At 38.3% G+C, this 20979-nt stretch overlaps 1 protein-coding gene and 1 pseudogene across 1 annotated transcript; one reads left to right on the forward strand and one right to left on the reverse strand.

Annotated features, from left to right (window-relative positions):
* The first annotated feature begins 4084 nt into the window (after positions 1–4084).
* Positions 4085–18193, forward strand: LOC137003849 (ribonuclease inhibitor-like). The gene is made up of 8 exons (XM_067364105.1): positions 4085–4128; positions 4820–4993; positions 8344–8517; positions 9897–10070; positions 11417–11590; positions 16226–16399; positions 16568–16726; positions 17021–18193. Exons 1-8 carry the CDS (start codon positions 4085–4087, stop codon positions 17028–17030), a joined length of 1083 nt encoding a protein of 360 aa, XP_067220206.1. The 3' UTR covers positions 17031–18193.
* A 155-nt stretch (positions 18194–18348) lies between these two features.
* On the reverse strand, positions 18349–20485 carry LOC137003850 (E3 SUMO-protein ligase ZBED1-like; annotated as a pseudogene).
* Positions 20486–20979: the final 494 nt, after the last annotated feature.

A 20979-nucleotide genomic window follows, 5' to 3' on the forward strand; every position in this document is an offset into this window, starting at 1 on the left:
TAGGACACTGGATGAGCTATTCCGTCAGCACCCTCTTGTAAAAGAACAGCTCCCGCTCCGACAGCGCTGGCATCCACCTCCAGCTGGAATGCCCGAGACCCATCCGGAGCCGAGAGAACAGGAGCACTACAAAGGAGAGATTTTGCAGACAAAATGCCTGTTGGCAGTCATTAGTCCAACTAAAATCAACTTTGGTACTACACAATCGAGTTAATGGAGCGACAACGCTCGAGAAGTTCTTGCAGAAACACCAGTAATATCCTACCATTCCAAGAAATCTACGCAGCTCTCGCCTCGTAGTAGGAACCGGATACTCAAGAACAGCAGCTACTTTCACATGCAAGGGCCGAACCTGCCCATTTCCTACCTGTTTCCCTAGGTATGTGACAGAAGCTTTAGCGAGTTCGCATTTTTTAAGGTTCAACGTAAGAGATGCAGCGGATAAGCGATGAAATACATCGTGCAAAGTCGACAAATGTTCAGCCCAGGTGGATGAATAGCTGACTACATCATCCAAATAGACGTTACATTTAGGCACTCCACCCAAAACCATGGACATCAAACGTTGAAACGTCGCCGGTGCGTTTCGCAGGCCGAAAGCCATCCGTGTGTATTGAAGAAAAGAATCTGGAGTAACGAACGCGGAGATCTCAGAAGCGCGTTCGGTTAGAGGCACCTGCCAATAACCTTTTAATAGATCTAGTTTTGTGATATATTTCGCTACTCCAAGATTATCAAAACAGTCATCGATGCGCGGCAACGGAAAAGCATCAGGCACAGTGACGGAGTTAACCTTACTGAAGTCGGTGCAAAAACGGACGGACCCATCAGATTTTGGCACTAAAATGCATGGCGAGCTCCAAGGACTGGTACTCGGAACGGCAAAACCATTTTGCAGAAGATACGTTACCTCACGTTTCATTTCTTCCCGTTTACTTACCGGACAACGATATGCATGTTGCTTAATGGGTGATACATTACCAACATTGATATCATGCGCAATAACATTAGTACCCGGAGGGACATCATTAAGCAAGTTTGGGAAACTATCTAACAGTTTCTTTATGTCCTGCTGCTGTTCACTGGACAAGTAAGAAAGTTGGGACTGAAGAGATGACAAAACTTCTGAGTTTCTCAAACTACCACCCCTTACGACCTCATTGGAAACCTCCAATCCATCATCCACAACATCTGTAGGCAGAGTACGAGTGAGTAACGAAACGCTCTCCCTGGACTCAATCACTGGCTTAAGGAAACGTCAATGGAAACATCAGCAGTCTCGTCCTTAACAGCACGGCACAAATATGGCTTTAACATATTTACATGACACAAGCGAGTTTTTCGCCTTCGCTCAGGAGTATGGATTACATAATCCGTCTCACCTACCTTGCTTTTAATAACATAAGGACCTGAGAACCTCGCCGCAAAAGCAGAACCAGGAGTAGGAATTAATACTAAAACTTTTTCTCCTGGTAGGAAATTACGCATAACTGCCTTTTGATCAAAGCAGCGCTTCATATTCTTCTGTGACAGAGCAAGAGCTTCCTTGGCTGCAGTACAAGCTGTGCGTAAACGTTCACGAATACGAGAGACAAGGTCGATTACATTAATCTTCTCAGAAGGACAAAATTGACACATCAGCACCCAAGTCAAAGTAAACATGTGAACCCTGCGACACTTTAGCATCATCCAAAGATTCTAGAGCTGCATCATTCCCCAGAATTTCAGAGAAAACAGAGTCACTGAGGTTAGTATCTTGAACGTCACGTTTTGCTTGTGCTCGTGTTGTAACAGCACTTATGGAAAACACATCAGGCAAAGTTTCAGCAAGTATATCAGACTGCGTATCTCTGCACGGAGCATCAGTCACTTTTAGGACCGGCATAACCTTACCACCAGCGATATCATTTCCCATTATGAAATCAATACCTTTCACAGGTAAAGATGGGCGAACTGCGACTTCAAAACACCCAGATGCCAATTCAGAAGTAACCCATATGCGATGAAGTTACAAACCCCATTTCAATACCCTGCACAATCGTGCTGGTTTCACACGCGGAATCCGCAAAAAAATCTAAAACGTTCGACAGTATAAAGGACTGAGATCCTCCAGTGTCACGCAAAATTCGCACTGGTTTACGACTTTCGACGCCATTCAAAGACACAAATCCGTCAAACACAAAAGGCTGGAAACAGGGATCAAGAAGTGAAGTAGTGCCGGATGAAGAGACAGTTTTGACCAAAACGGTACCTCGAGGTTGAACAGACTCTTGTCGCTCATGTTTTCGTTTTAGGCTATGACATTCGGCCATCACATGTCCCAGTTTGTGACAATAACTACACTCTTTACAGAATTTCGGATTATTAGGAACCCATTTACTTTTACCATCAGAGACCGTCTCATTCTCCTTTGGTACTGAACCTCCAGAATCACTTGAACGCTTAAAAAACACTGTTTTGTGCATCAGAGCATATTCGTCTGCTAATACAGCAGCCTCCTGCACCGTACTGACTTTTTGTTCATTTAAATACAAAGCAGTGCGCTCTGGAACGCAGTTCTTAAATTCCTCGATCAACATCAACTCTCGCTGAGAAGTGTAATCCGTAGCCTTACACGCTTTATTCCAGCGGTCAAACAACATTCCTTTCTCACGAGCAAACTCGACATAAGTTTGAGAGGCGGATTTCTTCGTGGTACGGAAACGTTGTCGATAATGCTCGGGGACAAACTCATACGCCCTCAGAATCGCATTTTTCACGGCTTCGTATTGAACGCTCTCTTCTAACGAAAGAGATGCACACACGTCTTGTGCCTTACCTGTTAGTTTACACTGTAACATCAAAGCCCAAACTTCATTTGGCCACTTCAAAGCACTCGCGATTCGTTCAAAAGCTTGAAAGTAAGCTTCCACTTCTTTCTCACGAAAAGGTGGGACTATCGAGATATTTTTAGCCACGTCAAAATGAGACGATACAACTACGGACTCGGATACATTACCTGACGGAACAGAGTTATTGGAGACAATATTCGGATTTGATGGACCAGCAGCTGCCTCAGAGCCATCATTCAAACTAGATGTTTTAGGAATCGTTTGTTTAGAAAGATCTTGAGCAGCCTGCAACTCCACCTGCCGAAGTCGCACTTTTGTAACTTGCATATTAATGAGGCATTTCAGTCAGGTAGGCTGTGAAAAACCTTCTGTGATCATTTCTCAAGCTCATCATGGTGTATATCAAACATACAGAAAAAACAGCAATACTGTGAAATATTATTACAATTTAAAATAATGGTATTCTATTATATACTTTAAAATATAATGTATTTCTGTGATGCAAAGTGTCTGAAAAGTTATGTTACCTCTATGGCATTTCATATAGGCTTTTAGCTTAAAAGCATGCACATTTGGAGAAATATTGATGGATTCTCATATGTTTGTCAATTTTCTATAGAGAGGAGTAATATTTATTCAGTATTTATTGTCATCACTATGAGCGCTGGATATTGTTTTCAATTCATACTTGCAGCCAGAGGGCGCTCTGTGCACATTTAGTCCACAAATTAATATAAAGAAGAACAGGAACCAGGAACTAACGGCATGTCTTCAAGAAGTCGCTAACCATGGCTTTTACATCCAGATAAACACTTTTCAAGACAATAAATACACGATTGAGACGATGTGTGCATGTATTGCCTCAGAATAGTGCTGGCTCCGTGGGCGTGGCCTAAAACGTGACAAACATTGTCTTTAATCACAAATCTAAAATTTAGTAGAAATAAAGCACAACCAGTTCAACATAAACGACACAGAAAAAAGAAAGAGAGAACAAAGGGTTTAAGGCCCCATTTACACTAGTACGTTTTTGTTTTAAAATGATCATCGTTTCCACAGCTTTCAAAAACGATCTCCATCTACACTTCATGACTGAAATCGCATGTCACATGACTGTTCATGCACACTGGTTATGTGTGTACAAGCGTAACCCATTTCTTCTTGTGCATGTCAGTAGCTGCAGTATTAAAAGTTCAGTGGAGTTCAGTCTCATGTTATTGTTTACACAGTCGTCAAGGATACACAGAGCGGACATGGGCAACTACGCCATTGTTTTTAAAAGTCTCAGTTTTCAAGGGTAAAAACACAGGAGCAATGTAAACAACAGGCGAACCCGTGGCAAAAGCTATGCATTTTAAAATGTAAAGGCACTAGTGTAAACGGAGCCTTTATCAGCAGTGTCCAATCCTGCTCCTGGCGGGTCCTGCAGAGTTCAGCTCAACCCCACTTAAACACACCTGAACCTGCTAATCATGCTCTTACTAGAAACGTCTAGGCAGGTGTGTTGAGGAGAGTTGAAGCTAAACTCTGCAGAACTTTGGACACCCCTGGAACAGGTGCAGGAACTAATTAACCAAGAACACTAACTAGGAAACACACACAGACAGCAACACCATGATAATAAAACACAACAAAACTGTGACACAAATAGATTATTCTATAATTTATTTATACTTTTATTAAGCAAAATGTGTATTTAGAGATTGTAAATTATAATCTAAAATGACTTAATAATGGATTCATGTACAAGATTTTCTGTCATTAAAAATGTGAAAATAGACCATTTAAATGTTCATTTTTCTGTAATTTCTATATTGATCCTATATATTAATTTAGAGTAATTAATCTAGAGTCTGTAATTACATTTATATCATTAAGTTTCCATGTTTTTGCTGGTTTATTAGTGACTGTATGGCATTTATTCATGATTCATTTAACTCACACATGAACTGAACATGATTTGAATAATTTTCTCTTTCTGTCTTCAGTCTGAATAGATGCAGTATTACAGAGAAACAGTGTGTCATCCTGACTTCAGCTCTGAAATCAAACCCGTCACACCTGCGAGAGCTGGATCTGAGCTGGAATAAACTAGAAAACACAGGAGTGAAGCACCTATGTGATGTACTGAAGGATTTACACTGTAAACTGGAGAGATTGAGGTCAGTAACTTCCACATATAAGAATCAAAATGCTGAAAATCACTTCAACAGTTTAAACTAAAACACTTTGTACTCAGTATCTCACAATGAGTCTGAGTTCACATTATATTTGTTTAAAATTCTTCATCTTAGTATTTTGTGATCTGGTGAAATAAAGATGATGATCTTCCTCTGTTTCATTTGCTTATGATGATGATGTGACTTTACAGATGTAACAAATTACAGGTATTTAATCAATTAGCTCAAGTCATGGGTGAAGTATACAGTGGGTACGGAAAGTATTCAGACCCCCTTAAATTTTTCACACTTTGTTATATTGCAACAATTTGCTAAAATCATTTGTTCATTTTTTTCCTCATTAATGTACACACAGCACCCCATATTGACAGAAAAACACAGAATTTTTGACATTTTTGCAGATTTATTAAAAAAGAAAAACTGAAATATCACATGGTCCTAAGTATTCAGACCCTTTGCTGTGACACTCATATATTTAACTCAGGTGCTGTCCATTTCTTCTGATCATTCTTGAGATGGTTCTACACCTTAATTTGAGTCCAGCTGTGTTTGATTATACTGATTGGACTTGATTAGGAAAGCCACACACCTGTCTATATGAGACCTTGCAGCTCACAGTGCATGTCAGAGCAAATGAGAATCATGAGGTCAAAGGAACTGCCTGAAGAGCTCAGAGACAGAATTGTGGCAAGGCACAGATCTGGCCAAGGTTACAAAAAAATTATGCTGCACTTAAGGTTCCTAAGAGCACAGTGGCCTCCATAATCCTTATATGGAAGACATTTGGGATGACCAGAACCCTTCCTAGAGCTGGCCGTCCGGCCAAACTGAGCTATCGGGGGAGAAGAGCCTTGGTGAGAGAGGTAAATAAGAACCCAAAGATCACTGTGGCTGAGCTCCAGAGATGCAGTCGGGAGATGGGAGAAAGTTGTAGAAAGTCAACCATCACTGCAGCCCTCCACCAGTTGGGGCTTTATGGCAGAGTGGCCCAACGGAAACCTCTCCTCAGTGCAAGACACATGAAAGCCCGCATGAAGTTTGCCAAGATGGTGAGAAATAAGATTCTCTGGTCTGATGAGACCAAGATAGAACTTTTGGCCTTAATTCTAAGCGGTATGTGTGGAGAAAACCATCATCACCTGTCCAATACAGTCCCAGCAGTGAAGCATGGTGGTGGCAGCATCATGCTGTGGGGGTGTTTTTCAGCTGCAGGGACAGGATGACTGGTTGCAATCGAGGGAAAGATGAATGCAGCCAAGTACAGGGATATCCTGGATGAAAACCTTCTCCAGAGTGCTCAGGACCTCAGACTGTGCCGAAGGTTTACCTTCCAACAGGACAATGACCCTAAGCACACAGCTAAAATAATGGAGTGGCTTCACAACAACTCTGTGACTGTTCTTGAATGGCCCAGCCAGAGCCCTGACTTAAACCAAATTGAGCATCTCTGTAGAGACCTAAAAATGGCTGTACACCAACGTTTACCATCCAACCTGACAGAACTGGAGAGGATCTGCAAGGAAGAATGGCAGAGGATCCCCAAATCCAGGTGTGAAAAACTTGTTGCATCTTTCCCAAAAAGACTCATGGCTGTATTAGATTAGGGTGCTTCTACTAAATACTGAGCAAAGAGTCTGAATACTTAGGACCATGTGATATTTCAGTTTTTCTTTTTTAATAAATCTGCAAAAATGTCAACAATTGTGTTTTTCTGTCAATATGCTGTGTGTACATTAATGAGGAAACAAATGAAATTAAATGATTTTAACACATGGCTGCAATATAAAAAAGAGTGAAAAATTTAAGGGGGTCTGAATACTTTCCGTACCCACTGTGTATATAATTAAATCATAACGTGATATGGTTAATTATAATATAGATTGACCAAAGAGGGAATTATGTGCATATATTGTGTATATTGTTAAATTAATTACAATGGATTATAATTAATTACATATATGATTAGTTCTAGTTTAATAGTTGTTTTAGAAAGACTAGACATTTGTCCAGCAAACCATTAGTTTTCTCATTGACTATTAAAAAAAAGAAATGAAGTTATTCTCCGGCCATGAGAATTAAATTCCTATTCTTAGCTTTAAATCGTAAAGCAATTTTGCAGAATCAAAACGTAGAAGTGACTTGGTTTTCTGAATGAGCAGCAGAACAATCGAGCATGAATATAATGTATTTAATATATGAAACTACAAATACAAATGTTATACGGCTAAATATACACAAATAATACACATATATAGAAAACGAAAGTAAAGTCAAGAAAACAGAGGTGATCAAAAGAATGGCAAATTACAAACAGTTAAAACCTTTGAGAGCCAGCAAGGAAATTCAGTTTACACAGAGCTTAAAGCACATGGAAAGAAGTTGTTACTTGCATAAGTTCAGGTGCTGTAGTTACTTGCCTGTCTGAAAACTTGTGCCAAAAAGATGGTCGTCCCGAAGAAGAGGAGCATGTGATGGAAGCGCGGTCGCCGAGACGTGTTTTAAATGGTGAGGGACAATTGAGAGACCATCGAGAGACAAAGGGAACGTGCGTGTGGTTGTCTTTTTAAGGACAAATAAGCCAAAACGCCTCCTTGGGTGAAACAGCCAATGTCCAGCGTGGATTTAGAGGAGGGAAAAGTTCTTTGTCTTGTATTGCGGCTCAATTTGCATAATTTATGATGGTTTCAGAATTGGTAACTTTTACTCTAAAAGACCTTAGAAATAGACTAATGCATGGTATCATAACAGAACATACATAGTTAATTACAGCATCCTGACAGAATTAGTTACTAAACATGCCAGGGTGCAAAAGACATAAAGACATAGATACAGTCTTATACTAGCATATAAAGGTTTGGGGTACAATCCACACAACTATAGTCATAACTTAATATTCAATACATGATTAAAACTGGAATACAGGCTTGCAGGATTACATTTTAATCATATTTTAATGAATGTGACTTAAAGAGAGTCCTGGTATGTTCCTCTGTGCGTGTTCGTGTATTGGAGTTTGACGGCGTCTGGAATGCTGCCGGATGGCTCGCAGTAATTCGATCTGAGTTGACCACAATCATTTGAAGTCACAAGGGAGAGAATCGGGGAACCATCGATACGGCCATAAAATGTGTCAAGTGATCTGATAATGTCAGCCAGGGCGGAGCCAATGTGAGATTTACGAACAAAAGTTCAAGGAGTTAAAACTCAAACAAAGTTTATAGTTTATAGTTATACTTGCTAATCCAATCCTATGCAGACGTTACACAGAATAAAGAGTTTTCTCTTCTTCTGTCTTATTTTCTGCTCTCTCTCTCTCTCTCTCTCTAATGTAGTTTAAGAGGGTGTTATATGACAGAAGAAGGTTGTTCTGCTCTGACTTCAGCTCTGAACTCAAACCCGTCACACCTGAGAGAGCTGAACCTGAGCTGGAATAATCTAGGAGACTCTGGAGTGAAAAACCTCAGTGATCTACTGATGAACCTACAATTCAAGCTGGAGGAACTAGAGTTAGTATCATTATACTGTACAGCAGTTACAGCAGTTATTTAAGTTTATGACAGCAGAGCCTATGTTTCATTCTTTTTAGCACTGCACTTTCTGTTTTCCCTATTGGTCACTTTTTTATCAAGTTAGTAATTGTTTAATTTTCAGCATTTGATATGATGTACTGTAGGGATGGGCATTTTTCAGAAATATTGCATTCAAACATTTGGGCTTATAAAAATCAAATATTAAAATATTTAAATGAGGTTTAACTAAAAAAAGACATTATATTTTTTATTCATCAAGTTTTTGTCACGATTAGGGAATATACACAAGATTACGTTATATCTTAAGGATTTCTTTTAGTTGAAAACATTAAACAATATGTGCACACAAAAAATATAAAGAACAAAGGCATTTAAGCTCAAGCTGCACAAACGAGAAAAACATGAATAAATCAGACTGCTGCAGTTATACTACAGAACGCACATATACACTCGAGTCAGCATGAGATTATCATGTTTATATTGTTTCACATGTTCATGTTGAGAAAAACATATATGCGGGTCGGGTGAGAAAACACTGTGCTGACAGACGTTCAGAGACACAAAGATAGACGGTGAACTGAGCAAAGTTTCTAACAGCACTTTGTGTTTTCTTGTGTTATCTTAAACCTGTCTCCCTCGACGAAACTAAAGGAAGCACATGTCTCGAGATCATTTTGCTATCAGATCAGTTATCTTCTCGGCTCATTTGAGGTACAGCTGTGATTACCTGTCACAAATGCAGTGATGGACAGCTGTCTTTCCTCATTCGACTGGTGTTTGGATTTCATGTGCTTTCTCATTGTGGTGGTGATATTATGATAACTCAGTTTCATTAATTAATCTGATCAAAAGTAATTCCATATAGTAAGATTATTTTCATCAAAGTAATTCCAATCTTCGCGAGGCAGACAGCTACATTATGTGATAATACAATGAACTTGTTAAATTCGCTCCACAGTGCCACTCAGCGCATTTATTTATAACTGCTAGTTTCAGTGCTTGGGATTTATCATGGATTCACTGCATTTACAGCCAGCAAAACAACATAGTAAAATTCGAGAAGTATTTTTATTTTTATGAATAATAAATACAGATTGGGTATACGACTATTCAAATATTCATGCACACCCTTAATGCACTGATTGTGTTCATGCAGAAATCTGCCTTTTCAACAGAGAATAAAGAATGGAGACGTCAAATAAATAGTTTGAATGAAAGAGAAGAAACAGTATCTTCAGCACACAGAACTAGTGTAACTGGGTTTCAGAACAGACTATTGGAAACTAAATGCTGCTGAAGCTCTTCAATAAGATGATCATCATAGATGTGAACTATTGTTATTTCTCTGTCTTTAGTCTGATTTACTGCAGGATTACAGAAGAACAGTGTGTCATCCTGACTTCAGCTCTGAAATCAAACCCGTCACACCTGAGAGAGCTGCACCTGAGCGGGAATAAACTAGGAGATTCAGGAGTGAAGCACCTATGTGATGTACTGAAGGATTCACACTGTAAACTGGAGAGGTTGAGGTCAGTAACATTCACATACAAGAATCAAAATTCTAATATAATAAAAAATTGTAATAAAAATCACTTCAACAGTTTAAACTAAAACACTTTATTCTCAATATCTCACAGTGGGCCTTATTTATGACACAAAACATATGACAGAAAATTAGGTGTATGGCCAAAACTTGGCATTTATCAATATGGACGTGAGCGGTCACTATGATCAGATCTCACATCAGGTCTCAGTTCATTTACGCAAGTTTCTGAGTTAACATGAACTTGTGTTGCTGCATAGTAAATCTGCTGGAGAATTGTGATGAGAGCATTTTGTTAATTTAGATCATATCCCTGACAAACAACTGAAGCTCACTAATTGATAGAACCGTTAAGATTAGAATGTCATATTAGAATTAAATTAAATTAGAATAGACATGTTTCTGAGATCCATTAATAATAGCACAAATATTAGTTTGTTTTCCCCAGGAGTTTAGCTTTACATTCACAAATAGTAGCATAAGCAGCAGAACATGATGTGTGTGAATCCTCACATCACACAGTGCTCCTGTGGAGAAAAACAGAACAAATTAACTAGCCTATAAAAAAGGAATAAAATAGCTAAATCAGACTACATGAAATGTAGGCTATTTCACTTAATTAACAGATTAGTAAAAGAAAAAAAGTGCACAACAAGTAGTATAAGCTACACTCATTTTTGTGACACTCTAACACATTGTATTTGTTTGTTTTTTATCCTTATTTTATTAAATTCAAGTGATCACGCAGGTACCTCGCACACAACATCAGTTTTAGCGTTGCTAACTTGACATTTCAGCCATTCATCATCAAACACAAATGCAGTCAACCAAACATAAGTTACAGTGCTCAATTTAAATGTTCCACTGCAAAATCAGCCCAGCGCCCAACCAAACACAGTTTTGTGCAGTGAAGGATGCTGTTTTATGTGAATATTGGAACAACAGTGAAGTACAAAGCCGTATTGTTTACATAATCAATAATAGTTTAGCAACCAAATGTTACATGGCAAATATGGAAACATAATTGGATTCTTGCTAAATAAGAGAGATTTCACTTTAAATAAATTAATTTTGACTTGACGTGTGTTGTTTATAATGAATGCCACTATAGCCTAATATGTCTTTAATTTCTATGTTAGATTGATAAATGAGGCCTAATGAGTCTGAGTTCACATTATAATTGTGGAAAAATCTTCATCTTAGTATTTTGTGATCTGGTGAAATAAAGATGATGATCTCTCTTTCCTCTGTTTTATTTAATTATGAAGATGATGTGACTTTACAGAATAAAGAGTTTTCTTTTCTTCTGTTATTTTCTTCTCTCTAATGTAGTTTAAGCTCCTGTGATATGACAGATGAAGGTTGTTCTGTTCTGACTTCAGCTCTGAAATCAAACCTGTCACACCTGAGAGAGCTGAACCTGAGCTGGAATAAACTAGGAGACTCTGGAGTGAAAAACCTCAGTGATCTACTGATGAACCCACAATTCAAGCTGGAGAAACTAGAGTTAGTATCATTATACTGTATTTACTGTTTAATTTATTTTAAAGGTGCCATAGAACGTCTTTTTAAAAGATGTAATATAAGTCTAAGGTGTCCCCTGAATGTGTCTGTGAAGTTTCAGCTCAAAATACCTCATAGATCTTTTTTTATTCACTTTTTTAACTGCCTATTTTGGGGCATCATTAACTATGCACCGATATATAGGTTGCGGCCCCTTTAATTCTCATGCTCTCCCGCCCCCGGAGCTTGCACTTGCCTTGAACAGCATAAACACAGTTCACACAGCTAATATAACCCTCAAAATGGATCTTTACAAAGTGTTCATCATGCAACATGTCTAATCGCGTAAGTAGAGTATTTATTTGGATGTTTACATTTGATTCTGAATTAGTTTGATAGTATGCTCTGTGGCTAAAGCTAACATTACACACAGTTGGAGAGATTTATAAAGAATGAAGTTGTGTTTATGAATTATACAGACTGCAAGTGTTTAATAATGAAAATAGCGACAGCTCTTGTCTCCGTAAATACAGTAAGAAATTATGGTAACTTAAACCACATTTAACAGTACATTAGCAACATGCTAATGAAACATTTAGAAAGACAATTTACAAATATCACTAAAAATCTCATGTTATCATGAATCATGTCAGTTATTATTGCTCCATCTGCCATTTTTCGCCATTGTTCTTGCTTGCTTACCTAGTCTGATGATTCTGCTGTGCACAGATCTAGATGTTCTGCCCTTTTCTAATGCTTGAACATGAGCTGGCATATGCAAATATTGGGGGTGTACACCCTGACTGTTACGTAACAGTCGGTGTTATGTTGAGATTCGCCTGTTCTTCTGAGGTCTTTTAAACAAATGAGATTTATATAAAAAGGAGGAAACAATGGAGTTTGAAACTCAGTGTATGTCTTTTCCATGTACTGAACACTTGTTATTCAACTATGCCAAGGTAAATTCAGTATTTAATTCTAGTGTACCTTTAAGTCAAAAGGACACAAGTCACATAATCTGTAGCGCTGCATCTCCATCTGAAGAAAGATTCAGAAATGTATTAACAGAATAAACCTTAAAGCATTTCAAAGTTTGTGGCTTTAAATGTTTCATATTCTGAAATCTGACAAATTCAAACAAATTGTGTAACAAATTGGTTGTAATGAAGCTCATGATGAAGAATATAATAACACTGTCAGGGTTTTAGTGGCAGTAATGATGCACATGATGAAGGAGATCCTCAGGAAGACTTTTAATATCACTCAAAACACAAAACAGAGGAATATGTAACCACTTTAACACATATGAACAGAATTAATGCAGGACAGGGACTAAACACAAACTAAAGGCTTAAATACTGATCAGAACAAAGGAAGAAACAAACTAGACACACCTGAACCGAACACTATAATCAAATAAGGTACTGTAGAGACAAACAGGTGGAGAACGAGGATGACTGAACTATTAACAACCTAGAAGATATACAAAGAAAACTCAGACATGAATGGAACAGAAAGAGAATCAAAAAACAAACTCAAAATGTGACAAAAATTGTCTTTAATCACAAATCTAACATGTAGCAGAAATAAAGAACAACCACTTCAACATAAACGACAGAAAAAAGAAAGAAGAACTAAGCGTTTAAGGCCCCGTTTACATTAGTACCTTGTCTACACTGACGTTTCCACAGCATTTAGGAAACGATCACCGTCTACACTACATGGCTGAAAATGCATGTTACATGACCTTTCATGCACACTGGGCATGTGTGTACAAGTGTAAACAGTTTCCTCTTGCACATGTATGTAGCTGCAGTATTAAAATAATGCAGAATTTAACTGATCTATGGCTGCTAAAAATGACAACAAAACCAGTAAATATGGCAGTTCAGTCTCCATGTTATTGTTTATACGGTCATCGAGGATACACAGAGCGGACATGGACGTCCACGCCATCATTTTCAGAAGTCTCTGTTTTGGTCCGTTTACACCTGTGACCCCCTGGAGCGTGTCTTGCAACCATGGAGACATTTGTGAAAGACGCTGTGTAATATTATTGTGCCTGCTGCACCCATGTTACAACAGCAAAGTTCCTTGATTATTACGCCGGAATGAGAGTATTGTTCCTAGCCATATCGGCCTAGAAAATGGCAACTTTTCATTTTCTGTCGGTCTTAGTACAAGATGTAACTACAGAAGAGTCAAGTTTTAAATAGGAAAAATATCAAAACTCTTTGGTCATTTTTGAGCGAGATGCTAACAATCTAATCAGATTCAATGAACTATGCTAAGCTATGCTAAAAGTGGTACCGCCAGACCCGGAGATCGGCTGAATGGATTCGAAAATAGTAAAACTCAACAGTTTAACTCCCTTGGGTCGGCGGTCACGCCGGCGTGACCACCGCGTTTTTTTTCTAACCAGTGTGAAAGAGACTCAAAATACTCCGTCAATGTTGCACATACAATTAAGAGCTATACACCATTTTAATCTGTGGAATATCTTTTTATTTGTGTACACTCAGAGTAAAAACAAAATGTTGTGTTTTTTGTAAAATAAAGAAAACTAACATAATGCGTGATCTCTCGTATCTCTCGTCTCCCTCTGACGAAGTCCAATCTGATAGTTCTCAGAAAATGAACTAACTTAGTGAATACTAATGACAAAAAAATTAGACTTGTGTCTAAAGAAACGTTGAAATGTCAGGTTTTAAATCGTGTAAGTCAAATCGAAAACAAATATTCTCTGTTTATGTAATCTGTATGAAAAGAGAGCCATGTCAGAAATCCGTGATTCAGCTCATTATCCGGTAATGCGGCCACGCCCACGGAGCCAGCGCTATTCAGAGGCAAATTCTAAGGCAATGCATGCATTCATCGTCTCAATCGTGTATTTATTGTCTTGAAAAGTGTTTATCTGGATGTTAAAGCCATGGTTACCGAAGACATGCCGTTAGTTCCTGGTTCCTGTTCTTCCATACATTCATTTGTGGACTAAAGGTGCACAGAGCGCCCTCCGGCTGCAAGTATGAATTGAAAACAGTATCCAGCGTTCATAGTGATGACAATAAATAATGAATAAATATTACTCCTCTGTATAGAAAATTGACATAAACATGAGAATCCATCAATATTTCTCCAAATGTGCATGCTTTTAAGCTAAAAGTCTATATGAAATGCCATAGAGGTAACATAACTGTTCAGACACTTTGCATCACAGAAATGCATTATATTTTAAAGAATATAATAGAATACCATTATTTTAAATTGTAATAATATTTCACAGTATTGCTGTTTTTTCTGTATGTTTGATTTACATTATGATGAGCTTGAGACATGATCAACAGAAGGTTTTTTCACAGCCTACCTGTCTGAAAGAGCTCATTATTTATGCAGGTCATTAGAGCTCTTTATGCGATTCTTTTGTCTTCTCAGGTGAGAATCACCCATTATTCATGATGATTCACGCCTCCACGCATACTGTGTTTCTTGACCAAAGATGTTTTAGAAAATTTAAATCTCTCTATTGTTTTATATGAACAAGCAAGCAGCATAATTTTTACCTCATTTTGAAGCAAAAACTCTAGTCTACAACCTCCAATACCCAGAAGTCTTGTGAACACAGATTTAATATATATTTTTTGGCTTTATTTCAGTGACTTAAGTTTTTTGTTTTTTCTATAACCACGCATAAACGTTATTCCTTCAAAAACACAAACATGTACATACATGTTCCTCACATATTATTGTAGCCTAGTTTGTGCTGAATACAGTATAATGACACTTTTTCCATTAATATGTTTATGAACAACTGAAAAAAACACAAATGTCAGGGCATGTCAAAACTGCTCCAGGGCCCCAAAAATCCTCAGATCCCTGAGGGTTAACTCTAGGGGAGTTGGAAAATGAGCCTATTTTAAAAAAAGTGGAGTGTTCTTATAAAAATGTGAAAATAGACCATTAAAATGTTAATTTTTCTAATGTTTATATATTGATCCTATATATTAATCTGCAGTGATAAATTCACTTATTTGTAAAGTGAGGACGAATACAGACTTTACATATAGGAAGACGGTGCACTCCATTTACTTATGATTGGGAGAAAGTGCAACACCCATTATGGCTAATAAGCCCTGCCTTCTAAGTGAAAGAGCCAATCGTTGATTAGTAAAGTCATCGCATCACTGCAGATGCCATTAGAAGCTCCAGTTGCTATAGAGACAGGCAGCGTTCTCAGACTCACCCTAATGACTCTGTATGCACATTGGCTGGTTAAAGCATGAGAAACAAGCTTTATGACACTATTGTTGTCAGATTTCATTGGTGTTTTCAAATATGAAATGTAATCGTAAGCTTAGTGAACAGTTTTGGAGAATTTGATGTTTCCCCATTCAAAATGAAAGGAGCTGCACTTGGATGCCCGAGAGCCGTTTCAAAGGTGGCTGCAGAGTGAAATGACTTGTCTTTGATTTACTTTGACTTTGATTGTAACTAGTGTCCTCAAACACTCCTGTCTTGGTTTGTTCATTTATATCATTGAGTTTCCATGTTTTTGCTGGTTTATTATTGACTGTATGACATTTTTTTCATGATTCATTTAACTCACACATGATTTGAGTCATTTTCTCTTTCTGTCTTCAGTCTGAGTTACTGCAGTATTACAGAGAAACAGTCTGTCATCCTGACTAAAGCTCTGAAATCAAACCCGTCACACCTGAGAGAGCTGAACCTGAGCAGGAATGAACTGGGAAACACAGGAGTGAAGCACCTATGTGACGTACTGAAGGATTCACACTGTAAACTGGAGAGATTGAGGTCAGTAACATACAAGAATCAAAATGCTGAAATTCACTTCAACAGTTTAAACTAAAACACTTTATACTCAATATCTCACAATGAGTCTGAGTTCGCAGTATATTTGTGTAAAATGCTTCACCTTAATGATTTCTTTGTAAGATGATCTTTCTGTTTGTGTCTTTCTAGTCTACAGAACTGTGGCATTACAGATGTTTCTCCTTTAACTCAGTCCTTGACTAACTCAAAAGTACTGCAGTTTTTAAAAGAGCTTGAGTTGAGAGAGAATATGATAGGAGACTCAAAGCAGCTTTGTGACATCCTACGAGACTCAAACTGTGTCCTGAGGTGAGGAAACATCACTGTGATATTAAAGATATTTACCTCTGATATGTGAACAAACCTTTCAGATATTCATAAAAAGGAAATTATCATTAAGCTTTATTGCAACAAAGAGTTTGTGTGAGAACAAAATGTGAAGTTATTAAAATGTACAACACAAAGGAGGAAAGAGAACAAAATCACACTGTCACAGCTTTCAGTTTAAGAATAGACTTGTTCAGATTGTAGGATCTAATAGTAACTCATTTTCACTTTGTTTCACTGAACACTGATTGTTTTCTCTTCTGTTCCTTCTTACAGAATAGATTGAGATCTGTGAAATCATCATGAGAGGATCTCATGAGAGAAGAGTCTCACTACTGTGTCTGAGGAGAAATTAATGTGTGATTAATGTGTAAATGTGTTTCATACAAAGTCAAGTCAAGTCACCTTTATTTATATAGCGCTTTTTACAATGCAGATTGTGTCAAAGCAGCTTTACAGTGATAACTGGTATATATTTTTGGCTGCACAGCAGCTGTTAATGAATGGTGTCAATGCAGGCAGATCAAAGTACTGTTGAATATCAAATGTCAAGTGTTCCCATCTAAGCAAGCCAAAGGCGACAGGAAGGAACCCAAACTCCAACAGGTGACATCAGGTGGCAATCAGGTGTTAAAATGGAGAAAAAAACCTTGGGAGAAACCAGGCTTAGTCGGGGGGCCAGTTCTCCTCTGGCGAACAGTGCTTTGTTACGATTCAGGTTGCTATCATAAGTCCGATAGGATCGCAACATTCAAAGTATTTATTCTAGTTCAATCCAGTTGAGGATCGTATTCATCACGCTGGTATGGACGGTTTGTTGAGGATCTGTGCCACTGGTTGTCATGTTGATGAGGCCTTCACAGTGGATGATCTAGTTGACTCGATTTCTGCTGATACTTCAGGGGTGTGTTGTGGTCGTGTCAAGGTGCAGGTCCTTGATCTCACCTGGATACGGCCCGGATCCGGTTGACTACGGTAAACCTCGGGATAAACAGAAAGACTAATATTAGCGTAGATGCTATTCTTCTTCTGATGTATGGAGTACATCTGGTGTTATAGGAAGTGTTCCCAGTTCCGGTATATGTATGCCAGGTTAAAGAGATGTGTTTTTAGTAGTGCTGTCAATCGATTAAAAAAAATTAACTAATTAATCGCACATTTTTTTTTTAAATTAATCGCGATTAATCGCAATTAAAAGACTAAAAATTTTTGGATATGTAAATGTAAAATGTAAATAATTAATGTAAACTCAAGACAAAGAAACTATTTAAATTCAAAATATGATTGTTTATTGGAATTTTTGTTTAACTTGTAACACAGATTTTCTCATGTAAACAACATACCTGCAATAAACCATCAATATCCTCCAAATTAACTGTTGGCTTGAAAGCCATATTTATTACAGAAATAAAAACACAGGCATGTAAGTGCCATTTGAATTTCAAAACAATCAATGCCAATAAAAAAGCAAAAATGATTTCCATGTTGAATTCTAAGTGGACTGCAAAAAAAATTCCAAAGTATAATCATTGCAAATATGGAAATTGAAAAATAATAATAATAAAGGAATGAATACAAACAATTGTACTCATTGTAACGTTGTATTGCTGAGAGTTGAGAACATTAATTATAAAGTAGAAACTATTTTGCTTAGTCCTCCTTTACATTCAGCCAGTTGCTGAGACAGACCAGTCTGTTGACATTATCAGGGGACAATGTGGCCCTTTTCTTTTGAATGATGTGACCTGAGAGTGAGAACAGTCTCTCACAAGGCACCGTTGTAGCAGGGGTTGACAGATACTTGCATGCTATTGGTGCCAGCCTTGCATGTGTTGCTTCTCTCTTTTTCCACCACTGTAGTGGACAACCCTCCATGTGCAATTTGGGCTCTGCTTTGTAGCGGTTAAGACACTGTTCTATTGACTCTTCCTCTTCATCTGACTCTGAATCAGAAGAAACCAGCAAGACGGAGATCCTTCTCTTCTTTGGTGGCTGTTGGTCTGTTGTCTCTTTAGACTCTTGTTTTCCAGGACTCTGTGCCATTAACAGCTTGCTTAGTGAAGCCCACACCTCATTCCTTTCATCTTTGGGAAGACACTTTAGGTCTTTAAACCTTGGGTCAATTGCAGTAGCGATCTTCAGCCATGTGAGATTAGTGCTGTCCTTCCTTTTAGATAGGTCTGAAGCAAAATCATTTTTGAATTTAACTACATAGGCTGGATCATCCTCTGTGGACTCCATAATTTTGAACAAGTGGCACAAGGCTGGCAATACCACTGAGCAGGAGATGTACTGCTCTCCTCCCAGCAGTTCAGTTACATATCTGCAATGGAAAGCACAAGATGTTGCTATTAAATGCAAACAAAATAATTTTGTGCCAGTATGTAACATGTACACTTACACTCTCACACTCACTCATTCTCTCTCTCTCTCTCTCTCTCTCTCTCACACACACAAACACACACACACACACACACACACACAATTGTATTTTATTTACATTACATTGTTCAACACCATATTTATTTCTTTTTCACCTTTTTAATAATGTTTTACACTAATCTTAACTTATTTTTATTTTTGTTTTACGCAGCATGCCTTGGCAGCGGGCACACACGCACACACAGATTGGGGGATAGTGAAAACAGACAAGAGACGGAGAAAATAATATTAATCTAACGTTACCTGCAAGGTTCAAGTAGTTCCTCCAGCTTTTGCAGTTTGGCGAGCTCCTGTGTAGTCAACATGGCAACATTGCTCTTTTGCTGAGCCAGGGTAGTGGTCAGTGGAGATTTGTTTCGCTGAATTCGCTTGACCATCTCTAGGGTAGAATTCCATCTAGTCGTAACGTCCTGAACGAGAGATTCTTGTTTCTGTCCACATGCAACTTGCTGTTCCATTAGTTCGTGAGCGTTGGATGGACTATGCTTAAAGTGCCCAACAATCTTGCGACATTTAGCTAGGACACTTTCAAATCCACTGCCGTGAATGGAAACTGTGACAGTTCGTTGCAAAATGTGGGCCGTGCAGGGCAGGTGTTCAAATGGCAGCAACCGTATTACAAGCACTGTCAGTGCCAAGTGTGCTTAACTTGTCCTCGATTTTCCATTCTCTTGCCACATCGAGAAAATGATCCGCACATGCCTCAGCGTACTGTCGTTCCTCAGTTTTAGACACGGTTAGTGCGAATGAATGCAATTTCCATTCTTTATCAACGAAGTTCACTGTGATGCCTAAGTAGTTGTCATTGCTCACAGAAGTCCAGTGGTCCCCTGTCAGTGCGATGTGTGTCGCTTGCTGTAACGTGTTCATCCTCCGTGCCTTCTCATCGTCATACAAAGTGTGTATTTTTGACATGATGGTTCCTCTTGAGGGCATATTGTATGAGGCGTCTCCGGATGCAGTTCTAATGATGTCCCGCAGTCCATCGTCATCTACTATGTTAATGGGTCGGCAGTTTTTAGCTATCCAAATAACCAAAGCATTCATTACTTTATCACTTACAGATCTTGTCATTTTACCACGAACGCACTCCTGCAATTTACATTGGCGAGGTCCCGTAGAGATGGTTTCGGTGGGGTGTTTTGCTTTTAAGTGATATGCCAAAGACAAATTACTTCTGTGGTAATTAAATTCGGCTTTGCAAAATGCACAGATTACTTTTGTTTTATCCACAGAACCATCCGGCAGAGTTTTATACTGAAACTTTCCGTCTAAAAGTCCTTCCTTGGTCTTATCCATATTTCTTTGCACGTTGAACACACATGGGCCACAACCGGAAATAAAAAAAAACTGCAACCGCGTTAATTGCGTTAATTTTTTTTTAACGCGTTAAATATTTCAAATTAATCGCATGCGTTAACGCGCTAATTTTGACAGCACTAGTTTTTAGTCTAGATTTAAACTGACAGAGTGTGTCTGCTTCCCGAACAATGCTAGGAAGATTGTTCCAGAGTTTAGGTGCCAAATAGGAGAAGGATCTACCGCCTGCAGTTGATTTTGATATTCTAGGTATTATCAGCTGGCCTGAATTCTGAGATTGCAATAGACGTGAAGGATTATAATGCTTTAAGAGCTTGCTCAGGTACTGGGGAGCTAAACCATTTAGTGCTTTGTAAGTAATTAGCAAGATTTTAAAAATCTATACGATGTTTAACAGGAAGCCAATGCAGTGGTGACAGAACTGGCCTAATATGGTCAGTTCTAATCCAAGATGGCGGCAGTGTTTGTGGCAA

This window comes from Chanodichthys erythropterus, chromosome 16, assembly GCF_024489055.1.
Source record: "Chanodichthys erythropterus isolate Z2021 chromosome 16, ASM2448905v1, whole genome shotgun sequence".
Classification (NCBI taxonomy): Eukaryota; Metazoa; Chordata; class Actinopteri; order Cypriniformes; family Xenocyprididae; genus Chanodichthys; species Chanodichthys erythropterus.

Bases quoted from the DNA above. Each gene is read 5' to 3' on its own strand.
- LOC137003849 (XM_067364105.1), top strand. From the start codon at position 4,085: ATGGGCAACTACGCCATTGTTTTTAAAAGTCTCAGTTTTCAAGG. The intron at 11,591-16,225 runs GTTAGTATCATT...TTCTGTCTTCAG, and splicing joins TTCAAGCTGGAGAAACTAGA to TCTGAGTTACTGCAGTATTA. The intron at 16,400-16,567 runs GTCAGTAACATA...GTGTCTTTCTAG, and splicing joins TGTAAACTGGAGAGATTGAG to TCTACAGAACTGTGGCATTA.